We start from the raw sequence: 12500 nt of genomic DNA on the forward strand, positions 1-12500 counted from the left end.
GAAGAAGAAGAAGAAGAAGAAGAAGAAAGAAGAAGAAGAAGAAGAAGAAGAGAAGAAAAGAAGAAGAAGAAGAAGAAGAAAGAAGAAGAAGAAGAAGAAGAAGAAGAAGAAGAAGAAGAAGAAGAAGAAAGAAGAAGAAGAAGAAGAAGAAGAAGAAAAGAAGAAGAAGAAGAAGAAGAAGAAGAAGAAGAAGAAGAAGAAGAAGAAAAAGAAGAAGAAGAAGAAGAAGAAGAAGAAAGAAGAAGAAGAAGAAGAAGAAGAAGAAGAAGAAGAAGAAGAAGAAGAAGAAGAAGAAGAGAAAGAAGAAGAAAAGAAGAAGAAGAAAGAAGAAAGAAGAAGAAGAAGAAGAAAGAAGAAGAAGAAGAAGAAGAAGAAGAAAGAAGAAGAAGAAGAAAGAAGAAGAGAAGAAGAAGAAGAGAAGAAGAAGAAGAAGAAGAAGAAGAAGAAGAAGAAAAGAAGAAGAAGAAGAAGAAGAAAGAAGAAAGAAGAAGAAGAAGAAGAAGAAGAAGAGAAGAAGAAGAGAAGAAGAAGAAGAAGAAGAAGAAGAAGAAGAAAGAAGAAGAGAGAAGAAGAAGAAGAAGAAGAAGAAGAAGAAGAAGAAGAAGAAGAAGAAGAAGAAAAGAAGAAGAAGAAGAAGAAGAAGAAGAAGAAGAAAGAAGAAGAAGAAGAAGAAGAAGAAGGAAGAGAAGAAGAAGAAGAAGAAGAAGAAGAAGAAGAAGAAGAAGAAGAAGAAGAAGAAGACGGAGGAGGAGGAGGAGGAGGAGGAGGAGGAGGAGAATAAGAATAAGAATTCAACCCCAACCATGATAAAGTTGACGCAATGCAATAATGATCCATGATGATGAGTGATAATAGAAATGATTTGGATAATACTTATGTGATATATGACAACAACAGCGATAATAATGATGATGACACTTACTGCTGTGAAGTACTGTTCCCATGTTGTGGCGTAAACACCGCCAGGGGGCGGGTAATCAGTTCGTGACGTCACCCATACGTCACAAGGAATACCTCTATCCACTCTCTGATAGATGAAGAGTAAATAGATAAAATAAATGAATAATAACATCTGTAGATCGCCAATATCCAGCTATCGTGTTCAATGGCTCTTTAATAGCCATATTTGACGTGTGAATTTAAAGAAAGGTAAAACATGGAACAACTACAAAAGACGTCTAACTTCTACGTCATGATGGCACAAGACCGAAGTGGTCTCTGGTTCCGACAAGTAAGTAAGTAAAGAAAATTAAATGTTACAAATGTAGGTAGATCATTTAAGTTATGTTTGATGTCAATAGAATCTGAAGATTGTGTTTTGAAATATCAATCTAAAACATTCTGTCTTCAGTCTAGACTTGAAGCACCCGCTCATTATGATGAGCACTTCTGGTAAAGACCGAAAGAGAATTCCAGATTGATGGTGCTGCAAAGTTAAGTGCGGCTATGTGGTCTAGTGGTATGACACTCGCTTTCGGATCGGAAGGTCATGGGTTCGAGCCTCGCGCTCGGCGCATAGTTGAGTCCTTGGAAAAGGCTCTTTACTCACATTCTCTCACCGTACTCAGGTGTAAAACGAGTACCTGGCCGTTAACAGCGTTTCTTTGTCCTAAAAATTGTAATATCGTCATGTCCCGTCCTACATGTTAAATGTTGCTGTTGACCAGGGACCCCTTGTAAAGCGCTTTGAGCACATTTTGTGGACATTGCGCAATATAATGCTCAATATTTAAATTTTAAGTGCAATTCCCAGGAACTTTGTTTTGTTTTATAAAGATATTTAATAAGGACTGACATTAATATTAACTCTCTCTTTACCGATCCTTTTCAGTGTTTTCCCAAAATGGCAGGCTTACCCTGCAGAAAAAATGCTTTTTTAAAATTCAAACTATCTCTCTATAAAACAATTTTATGTTTTAATTATTTATACAAAGAACATTGTTATGTACAAAATAAACCTGAACAAGAAAAATGTATATTGTGTCGTAACAAATGTGACGATTTTGCTGTATAATATAATATAATTTAATATAATATAATATAATATAATATAATATAATATAATATAATATAATATAATATAATATAATATAATATAATATAATATGATATAATATAATATACTTATATAGCGTCCATTTAATCCACTGACAAGTGCTCTATGGCGTTTTACAATCACTCCAGACTATATAAACTAGCATTCACACTAGCACGCTCACACACATACACCCATACATCCACATACGGAAACTCCTCCGCGTCCACATACGCAAACTCTTTACATGCACATTACTACCCTAAATAAAAACATAAAGCATATTAATTGCCAAGAAACGCTCTTCAATTTCTTTTTAAAGGTTTCTAAATTTTCACTATTCTGTAGGTGGTAAGGAGCAAAGATAACACAGGGCCTAGTAGTCTGTGGTAAGGAGAGGGTTAAATAAGATAGTTAAATTTACATCACTTAGTTCTCCATTAATAGTTTTTTACCCCACGAGTGGTGTTGAGATTTCGCTAAATTAATCTTTTCTACACGGCACGCGAATTAGTGAAGCGTTCCATATATTTTAGGGGCAGCGTGGCTCAGAGGCATGGTCTTCGCTTCGTACCTGTCCTTTTTTGTTGATAAAGGGGAAACCCGAAACGTTCATTTGATCTGTTTTCGTATATTGAATTGAAGATTACATTCAATTTCACATTGTTTTTTTTTACCTGTCCAACGTAAGCATATGTGTGGTCCAAATCCAAGAATTCTTGAGGTGTCTTCAACCGGACGTTGGTGAAATTGACCATCTTGACGTCAAAGCCGATTTTGTTGATGGTGGTGATACTACAGTTTCCGTGGACCTTGTCCATCACGTACCCCACACCTGGTTGAATATACGACACAGGACAATACAAGTCAATGTGACACCAAGCTGCTATAAGCTGTGGACTATAAAAAAAAAGTAATGAACAAAAACAGAACAAATTACCAAATTGGAAACGTTTCTCAAAACCCTTCTTCTGCTCCCCGCCCCCCCCCCCCCCCCCCCCGCCCAAAAAAAAAAATTACAAAAATAACCAACAAAAAAGAAAATAAAAACCCAATAAAAACTTAAGAAAAAAAACTAAAAAAAAAAGACGCTGGTCGACGGCAGATAAATATTTGTCACCTCGTGCTAGTATTTCTTTCAGTTGATTCTGATCATTTACCAATTTAAATGTCTATTAGCTAGAACCCAAGTTATGAATTTTTTTTCGGAAAAATAATTGTTGGGAAACACGTTATCTTCGATTATGATTCATATCTCAAATCGAAGCTTGCCTCACATATTTCTCTGACCCCCCCCCCCCCACCCCTGGACAGAGATCCACCCAACAGTCCAACAGCGATTGGGTAGCTAGGTCTGTTAGATCAGGGAAAATACATTTCCATAGACTAGGGGTCTAGACACTAAAGGGTAGAAAATAACTGTTATTTTCCGTTTCACGCTATAGAAACCGGGATAAACTCAGGATCCATGTGTCGGATGTATTTGAAGGACTGTTCTTTCTTTATTGGATTCAATAGTCTGATGTCACGTCGCCCAACAACGGCGGCCATCGTGGTTCTAAACAAAGAAAATTGGTACTTTTTATTCTTCATGCTGGCTAGAACTTTTCATATGTCTTGTGATCAAAATGTGTAAAAGTCAAAACATGATCAGATTTATAATGTTTTTTTTCCCTCTGGATACGCTTTTATGCTCGTCCGAGAAATATTTCATAAGGACGTCCGCCATTGTTCCGATAGTTTAGAGCCAGTTACTAAGTTACCATGCGTCATTACGAGGGATGTGACGTTATGACTGTTGAAGCGTATTAATAAGACTACCACTGCCATTGTTGTAAAGTTTAGAACCGGAAGTGAGCAAGATATAACGTCATAAATATTGTTCTCTTTCCTATTTTTGCCACCTAAAAAAATAGAGCTTTTATATAGCGCAATATCCACTAAATGTGCTCAAAGCGCTTTACAAAGGGTCCCTGACCAACAGCAACGCTTGACGTGGAGAACGAGACATGACGCCTGTTAGGCGATATTACAATTTTTCAGACAGAGACAACGCCGTTGAAGGCCATGTACTCAGTTTACACCTGAGTACGGTGAGAGAATGTGAGTAAAGAGCCTTTTTTAAGGACTCAACTATGCGCCGAGCGAGGCTCGAACCCAGGACCTTCCGATCCGAAAGCGAGTGTCATACTCATACTACTAGACCACATAGCCACACCTAATTCAGAAAAGTGAGTGGAGCAGGCACATATTATGTTGATAGCAAAAAGAAATTAAGTGAGTAGGAAAGTGCCAGAAGACAATAGAGAATACAAATTTCGCGGCGGCGATGGGGGCTCGAACCCGCGACCTTACTGGTACGACAACTCCGTCTGGCCGTGGAGAGCGTGACTCTACTGTATAAGCTATCCACCATGGTCGTACCAATAAGGTCACGGGTTCGAGCCCCCATCGCCGCAGCGGAATTTTTATTCTCTATTGTCTTCTGGCATTTTCCTACTCACTTCATTTCTTGTTATAGCCACACCTACCCGTGTTGAAATCGTGTACGATCGACAACAAGTTGTGGCCATATTGTGAATTCATTTTTTCCATGTATTCCAACTTGGTGAGGCCCAACCCCGAGTCGTAGTACTCCTGAAATATACAAGATACAAAAAGAATATAAGAAAGCCATTAACACATTCAACCCTAACACCGACTATATGGTCGGCTATGTGATCTATGTGTATGACACACGCTTTCGGATCGGAAGGTCCTGAGTTCGAGCTAGGTTCAGCGCATATTTGAGTCCTTGGACAAGGCTCTTTACTCACATGCTCTCACCGTACTCAGGTGTAAAATGAGTACCTGGCCTTAACAGCGTCGTCTCTGTCGGAAAAAATGTTATGTCATGTCTCGTTCTACATGTTAGATGTTGTTGTTGGTTAGGGGCCCTTTGTAAAGCGCTTTGAGCACATTTAGTGGATATTGCGCTATATAAAAGCTCAGTTTTTTTTAATAAAACAAGATAAGATATGATTAGAAAAGATAATATATACGTTAATGATCCTTAATTATCAGATGTTACGAATTTATCGCTATTAACAAAGATGTATAAATACCATGAACTAATTGATAAAAGAAAAATAAGAAGCTAATCTAAGATAGAATGAAATAAATGTAATAAAATATACAGCAGGCACAAGCAAAGCTAGACAAATCTGACATGCAAATTGAATGGAATTGTAACAATGGATTTCCAATGTAAATAGAATAATATTGAAAACAGATTGAGAAGGATTGTACGCATAACCAACATAGTATGATAAAAATAAAACTTGTCATTTGAATGCATAAATAGATAAATAAATAAATAATGTAAATATAGCACTATGTAAACATGCATAGATAAATGAAATTTAGTGCGAATATAATTTCTTTCAAATTTTATATAATAACACATGTGACACACTGCCGCAAACCGATTATGTAATGATGTGAACCAGATTCCCATATATATATATATATATATATATATATATATATATATATATATATATATATATATATATATATATATATATATATAAAATTACGCCTTTTGCGCCACGACATCATAAGATATCGTCGCCTAGGCATTCCGCGAAGGAATATAGATAACTCATCAAACATGATGTCTGATGTCAACAGGAATCGCCCATGTTGTCAAAGTGAGCAAATTGGGGGTTATTAATCTTGCTCAAGGAAAAAAACGAAAGTCAGAGTGCAATGCCTTAACCACTCGGCCACTTCGCCCCCCATATATATATACACACACACACACACACACACACACACACACACACACACACACACACATAATGTTCGATTTTAAATCATATAGAAGGAGCGACATTGACGTATTTAGCTCTTTGTTATTGTTTTTAGCCAGTCATTTTAATGAGAAGTTCTCTCTAAATTTTCCGTTTCACGCTACAGAAACCAGGATAAACTAGTGCTCGTGGGCCTATGACTCTGAAGGACTAATTCTATTTTTTTGTCCCCATGAAATTACGGGTAAGCTAAATTGTGATATCAAACTGACTGATGATGTAGTAAGCTAAAAATTATAGAATAATTGATGATGTAGTAAGCTAAAAATTATAGAATAATTGATGATGTAGTAAGCTAAAAATTATAGAACAATTGATGAGGTAGTAAGCTAACAATTGTAGAGCAATTGATGATGTAGTAAGATAAAAATTATAGAACAATTGATGAGGTAGTAAGCTATCAATTGTAGAGCAATTGATGATGTAGTAAGATAAAAATTATAGAACAATTGATGAGGTAGTAAGTTAACAATTGTAGAGCAATTGATGAGGGAGTAAGCTAACAATTGTAGAGCAATTGATGATGTAGTAAGCTAACAATTGTAGAGCAATTGATGAGGGAGTAAGCTAACAATTGTAGAGCAATTGATGATGTAGTAAGCTAACAATTGTAGAGCAATTGATGAGGGAGTAAGCTAACAGGTGTAGAGCAATTGATGAGGGAGTAAGCTAACAATTGTAGAGCAATTGATGATGTAGTAAGCTAACAATTGTAGAGCAATTGATGAGGGAGTAAGCTAACAGGTGTAGAGCAATTGATGATGTAGTAAGCTAACAAGTGTAGAGCAATTGATGATGTAGTAAGCTAACAATTGTAGAGCAATTGATGAGGGAGTAAGCTAACAATTGTAGAGCAATTGGTGAGGGAGTAAGCTAACAATTGTAGAACAATTGATGATGTAGTAAGCTAACAATTCTAGAACAATTGATGATGTATTAAGCTAATAATTATAGAAGAATTGATGATGTGGTAAGCTAATAATTATAGAAGAATTGATGATGTGGTAAGCTAATGATTATAGAAGAATTGATAATGTGGTAAGCTAATAATTATAGAAGAATTGATGATGTAATATACTGACTGCCCAATGATTAAAAAAATGTAATTGCACTCATTTTAAAGCAAATTACCTTCGAAGATTTAATATTTCGTATTCCAGAATTCTGATATCTATAATTTGCAACGGTCACTTGATAATTTGAAGCAGCTAACCTTTATGTTGGAAACATAATCTCGAACCCCGTCTAGCTTCTCTGACTTGATACTGAAGTATTTAGGCATCGTAGGCAAGGGCATGGTGTTCACCTCGTTTTGGCAAAACACACCCTCGGGAATCTGGAATAGAATAAAGATAATTTTGCTTACAATATCATCGGATCCGACGCTTCAATTATTTTTGGATAAAAGTTTCTCGAATCTAAAACGAAAAAAAAGGAAAACAAACAAACAAACAAACAAACAACAACAACAACAACAACAACAACAACAACAACAACAACAACAACAACAAAAAACCCAACCAAAAAAAAAAAAACAATAACAAAAAAAAGTTTAGTTCAAGTTCAAGAGTTCATTTTAGGCGTTCTTCAGCTCGGCATCGTGATATTCCTTTGCCTAGGAATTCCATGAAGGAATATAGACAATCCATCAAACAAAGCCTAATGTCAAACGGAATCACCCGTGTTGTCCAAAGTGTTGATTGAATAACCCGAGTCTCATTCTATAGGATAAAAGATATCCATGTCATAAGCTTGCCAGGCATAGCAACAAGAGGTTACGTCACCATTAGGTGAAAGCATCAATAGGGTAGAAAAATGTGATTAAAAAACCCCCAACTGGTTCCTATTAAAAAATACCCACTCTTACATTGGACTGAATACAAACCTTGTGTAATTGATCTTCTGGTTTTAGAGTGATATCTTATTTTCTAGTCTAGATATAGAGGGAACGAAATTGACGTCACTCAGGTCTTTGTTATTGCTTTTTGCCATCTGCGTTTATAAGTTATTCTCACTAACTGTATTAGCCAGACTATAAATGTTAAAGGTTACACATAGTTTTGTGTGTTATGGTCCGTTATACTTCCGGATGGCAATGTTGTGAGCTTCTTAGCCAAGCGAATACTATCTATATGCTGGTCGTCAAAAAGATCATCCATCCTGCTCTTTTACGTCCGGTAAGCCTAAGAATCTACATAATATTCTTCCTGATACTGAAATAGTTATGCCAGATTTACCTAACCTGTTCATTTTTAATACTCCGAAGGACTGGCTACATACACACTCCAAAGGATTTAGGAACCAAAACAGTGGAGGGTTTGATGTCACGACTTTTTTTCATTATTACCTGGAATGAATTGATTGCTCCCCTTGAGAGGTAAGGCCTGAAATCTGCATAATTGTATCTGTGATCAAAGTTGGTCATCATTTGTGTCTGTCTGTCCATCGTGCTCCCTGCCACCACCATGGTCACTGGCACGTCTCGATAGCCCATAGCACTATACCATGATTGGGAATCTGGATGGGAAAAGGGGGGGGGGGGGGCGTGGGGGTGGGATTGGATTATTGGTGATGATGATGATGATGATGATGATGATGATGATGATGATGATGATGATGATGATGATGATGATGATGATGATCATAAAGATGGTGATAGCGATGATGATGATAATACTGATGATGATGATGATAATGATGATGATGATGATGATGATGATGATGATGATGATGATGATGATGATGGTGGTGATAGTAATAGCGATGATGATAACGTTGATACGACAATAACGACAACGATAACAACCCACCAGTAAACCACCAGGTGATTTTGTACGTCGAATACCCAATTGGGTTGTAGACACAGCCCTCCCATACCTTACAGACGGCACCATCGGGGTGTCTCTTCAGTCCTAGATATTTGATTGCCTTGGACTCATCTAGTCTAAATGAGAAGATAGTAAAAAAGGTTTTCAGAAAGAGAACACAGCCGTCTCATACCTTACAGATGGCACCATCAGGGTGTCTCTCAGTCCTAGATATTTGATTGTCTTGGACTCAACTAGTCTAAATGAGAAGAAAGTAAAAAAGGTTTTCAGAAAGAGAACACAGCCGTCTCATACCTTACAGATGGCACCATCAGGGTGTCTCTCAGTACTAGATATTTGATTGTCTTGGACTCATCTTGTCTGAATGAGAACATAGTAAAAATGGTTTTTAGTATAGAGAACACATCCCTCCCATACTTTACATATGGCACCATCGGGCGGGGTGTCTTTTTACTCCTAGATATTCTATTGCCTTAGATTCATCTAGTCTAAATGAGAAGATAGTAAAACAGGTTTTTAGTATAGGGAACACAGCCTTCCCATACCTTACAGACGGCACCATCGGGATGTCTTTTAAGTCCAAGATATTTGAATGCCATGGACTCATCTTGTCTGAATGAGAATATAGTAAAAAATCTTTTTTTTCTTTTTAGAAGGGAACAAAGTGTGATGTAAATAAACTGGCTTCAATCTCATTGGAAGTGTAAAACCACTCTTTCGGGAGGACTGAATACAAACCTTGTGTAAATGATCTTCCAGTATTAGACTGATGGCACCTTATTCTCTAGTCTAGATATATGCTGGTCATCAATAAAGAGCACCCATCCTCGCTCTCTTGAGTCCCATGATCCTTAGAATCTGCCTATCCATCCTGCTACTAAAATATCTATGCCACCTCAATATTCATTATGTGACCTATTCATTATTAGCTCTCCAAAGAACTGGTTATATACACACTTCCAATGATTTTCGAACCTGAAAAGTAGAAGGTACGGCATCACGACTTTCCTTCCCAATTCATTACATAAACGAATCGCCACAACTACATACCTAAATCCCGCCAACGGTTTGGCCACATGCGTCTTGTTGTTGATGTCAACTTCGCCCAAAATTTGAGCCATAAAACTCGATGACAGAGGGCTGATGCTGCAAGAAGTCGACAATCCAGAGACTGAAATGACATACAAATTAAATAGCAATAAGGTAAAGCCACACGTGACTTCTCATTGTTGTTCAACCTTTCCTTACATCTGAACCATAAAATTCGATGACAGAGGGCTGATGCTGCAAGAAGTCGACAATCCAGAGACTGAAATGACATACAAATTAAATAGCAATAAGGTAAAGCCACACGTGACTTCTCATTGTTGTTCAACCTTTCCTTACATCTGAGCCATAAAACTCGATGACAGAGGGCTGATGCTATAATTAATCGACAACCCAGAGACTGAAATGACATACAAATTAAATAGAATTTTTTTTAGCCAAATGTGTCTTCCAAATTGATGTCAATCTCGGCCAAAATTTGATCCATAAAACTCGATGACAGATGGCTGATGCTACAGGAAGTTGACAAACCCGAGACTGTAATGACATACAAATTAAATTGGAAAAAAAGATTAGGCCACATGTTTGATGTTCAACCTTTCCTTACATCTGAGCCATAAAACTCGATGACAGAGGGCTGATGCTATAAGTAATCGACAATCCAGAGACTGAAATGACATACAAATTAAATAGCAATAAGGTAAAGCCACATGTGTCTTCTAATTGGTGTTCAACTGTTCCTTACATCTGAGCCATAAAACTCGATGACAGATGGCTGATGCTACAGGAAGTTGACAAACCCGAGACTGTAATGACATACAAATTGAATTGGAAAAAAGATTTGGCCACATGTGTCTTCTAATTGATGTTCAACCTTTCGTTACATCTGAGCCATAAAACTCGATGACAGATGGCTGATGCTACAGGAAGCTGACAAACCCGAGACTGTAATGACATACAAATTGAATTGGAAAAAAGATTTGGCCACATGTGTCTTCTAATTGATGTTCAACCTTTCGTTACATCTGAGCCATAAAACTCGATGACAGATGGCTGATGCTACAGGAAGCTGACAAACCCGAGACTGTAATGTTGAGTCCTTGGAAAATGCTCTTTAATCACATTCTCTTACCTTACCTTACCTTACCCGGGTTCCATCTCTTTCCAGAGGTCGGATGTCATGGCCTTCCATCCTTCACGGTTCATTGCAGCCTCGTTACAGTCTGCCATGCGCCGTCTTGTAGCTTCCTTGATGCCATCTGTCCAGGATTTCCTTTGCCTTCCTCTGCCTCTCTTTCCTTCAATTCTTCCCTCCATTATCCTTTTTTTCGAGATTATCATGTCTTCGCATATGTCCAAAATATGACAGCTTTATGTGCTTCACAGTCAAAAGAAGTTCTTTTTGTTTTTGGCCCATTAGGTCGAGGACTTCGATGTTTGTTTTTCTTGCTGTCCAAGGTATTTTCAGCATTCTCCTGTACGTCCACGTCTCAAAAGCTTCAATACGTTGTTCTGTCTGTGCGGTTAGTGTCCACGTTTTACAACCATAAAAGAAAATGGACCACACATAGCATTTGGTGCATCTCATTCGTGTTCTGATGGAGATATTTGTGTTGGTGAGGATTGACTTTAGTTTCATGAGCGCATTTTTGGCCAGCATTATTCGTCTCCTGATCTCTTTGTCAGACTTTGCATCGGATGTTACCAACTGCCCCAAGTACGTGAACTACTTGTTCCACTGGACACTCTTCTATTTCTATATCTATGTCTATGGGCTCTTTCATTTTTTGTTATCACCATTGTTTTTGTCTTCTTCGCATTAATGAACAGCCCCTTTTCTTTACTCTCTTTGTTCACTTTTGAAAGTAGCTTCTGTAGGTCTTCCTTACTTTCCGCCAACAGGACAGTATCGTCAGCGTAACGTAAATTGTTGATGTTGTGGCCACCAACCTTCAACCCTTGTGCTGTTTCTACTTGCCGAAAAATAGACTCTGTGTATAAATTAAACAAGCAGGAGACATAACACATCCCTGGCACACTCCTTTCTTGACTTCAATTGCATCTGTTGTATCTGCCAGCACTTTTATCTGAGCCTTTTGCTGCCAGTACAGATTAGCGATTAGAGCCACATCATTCTCTTCCACACCTATTGCCACAACGTCCTGGATACGTTTCTGATGACTAACAGAATCAAATGCCTTTGAGTAGTCGATAAAACAGGCACATATGTCTTTTTGGACCTCTAAGTATTTTTCTGACAGGATTTTTAAGTCGAAAATTGCCTCCCTGGTGCCACTGTTCTTTTTGAATCCAGTTTGCTGTTCTGAAATCTCACGATCTACTTTTGACAAGATGCTTTTGAGGATTATTGTCAGGAGGAGTTTCAGTAGATGGCACATTGTTCTGTAGTCCGAACACTCAATTGCAACCACTTTCTTGGGTAGCAGTATGAAGATAGAAGTGCGAAGGTCTTCTGGGATGTGCGTTTACTCGTATATTTCATTCATAAGGTCCGTTATCACATCAACACCAAATTCACCCAGTGCTTGCAGCATTTCTGTTGACACCCAATCTATTCCATTGGCCTTCCCTGTTTTCATGCAGTATAGGGCTTTCTCTACTTCTGATCTTAGGATTGTGGGTTCCCGTAGAAAGGACTGTATATGGTTGTCACCTCTGTTCGCATTGAATAGCTCCTCCACGTATTCTTTCCATCTATTGGCGATTTCTTCCACC

The 12500-nt window shown here is 37.8% G+C and overlaps 1 protein-coding gene across 1 annotated transcript in view; it reads right to left on the reverse strand.

The window, feature by feature from the left end:
• Window positions 1-12500, reverse strand: part of LOC144960492 (uncharacterized) — a 35357-nt gene that overhangs the window by 15340 nt on the left and 7517 nt on the right. Inside the window, exons 5-11 of the mRNA XM_078893649.1 lie at window positions 9768-9888; window positions 8700-8833; window positions 8237-8406; window positions 7103-7225; window positions 4567-4672; window positions 2713-2870; window positions 923-1027 (exon numbers count right to left, since the gene is read on the reverse strand). Of these exons, the coding sequence (XP_078749775.1) occupies window positions 923-1027; window positions 2713-2870; window positions 4567-4672; window positions 7103-7225; window positions 8237-8406; window positions 8700-8833; window positions 9768-9888 (917 nt within the window). The remainder of the gene's footprint in view (window positions 1-922; window positions 1028-2712; window positions 2871-4566; window positions 4673-7102; window positions 7226-8236; window positions 8407-8699; window positions 8834-9767; window positions 9889-12500) is intronic.

Source organism: Berghia stephanieae, chromosome 15 (assembly GCF_034508935.2).
Source record: "Berghia stephanieae isolate SIO BIC M18660-M18661 chromosome 15, UCSD_Bste_1.3, whole genome shotgun sequence".
Taxonomy (NCBI): Eukaryota; Metazoa; Mollusca; class Gastropoda; order Nudibranchia; family Aeolidiidae; genus Berghia; species Berghia stephanieae.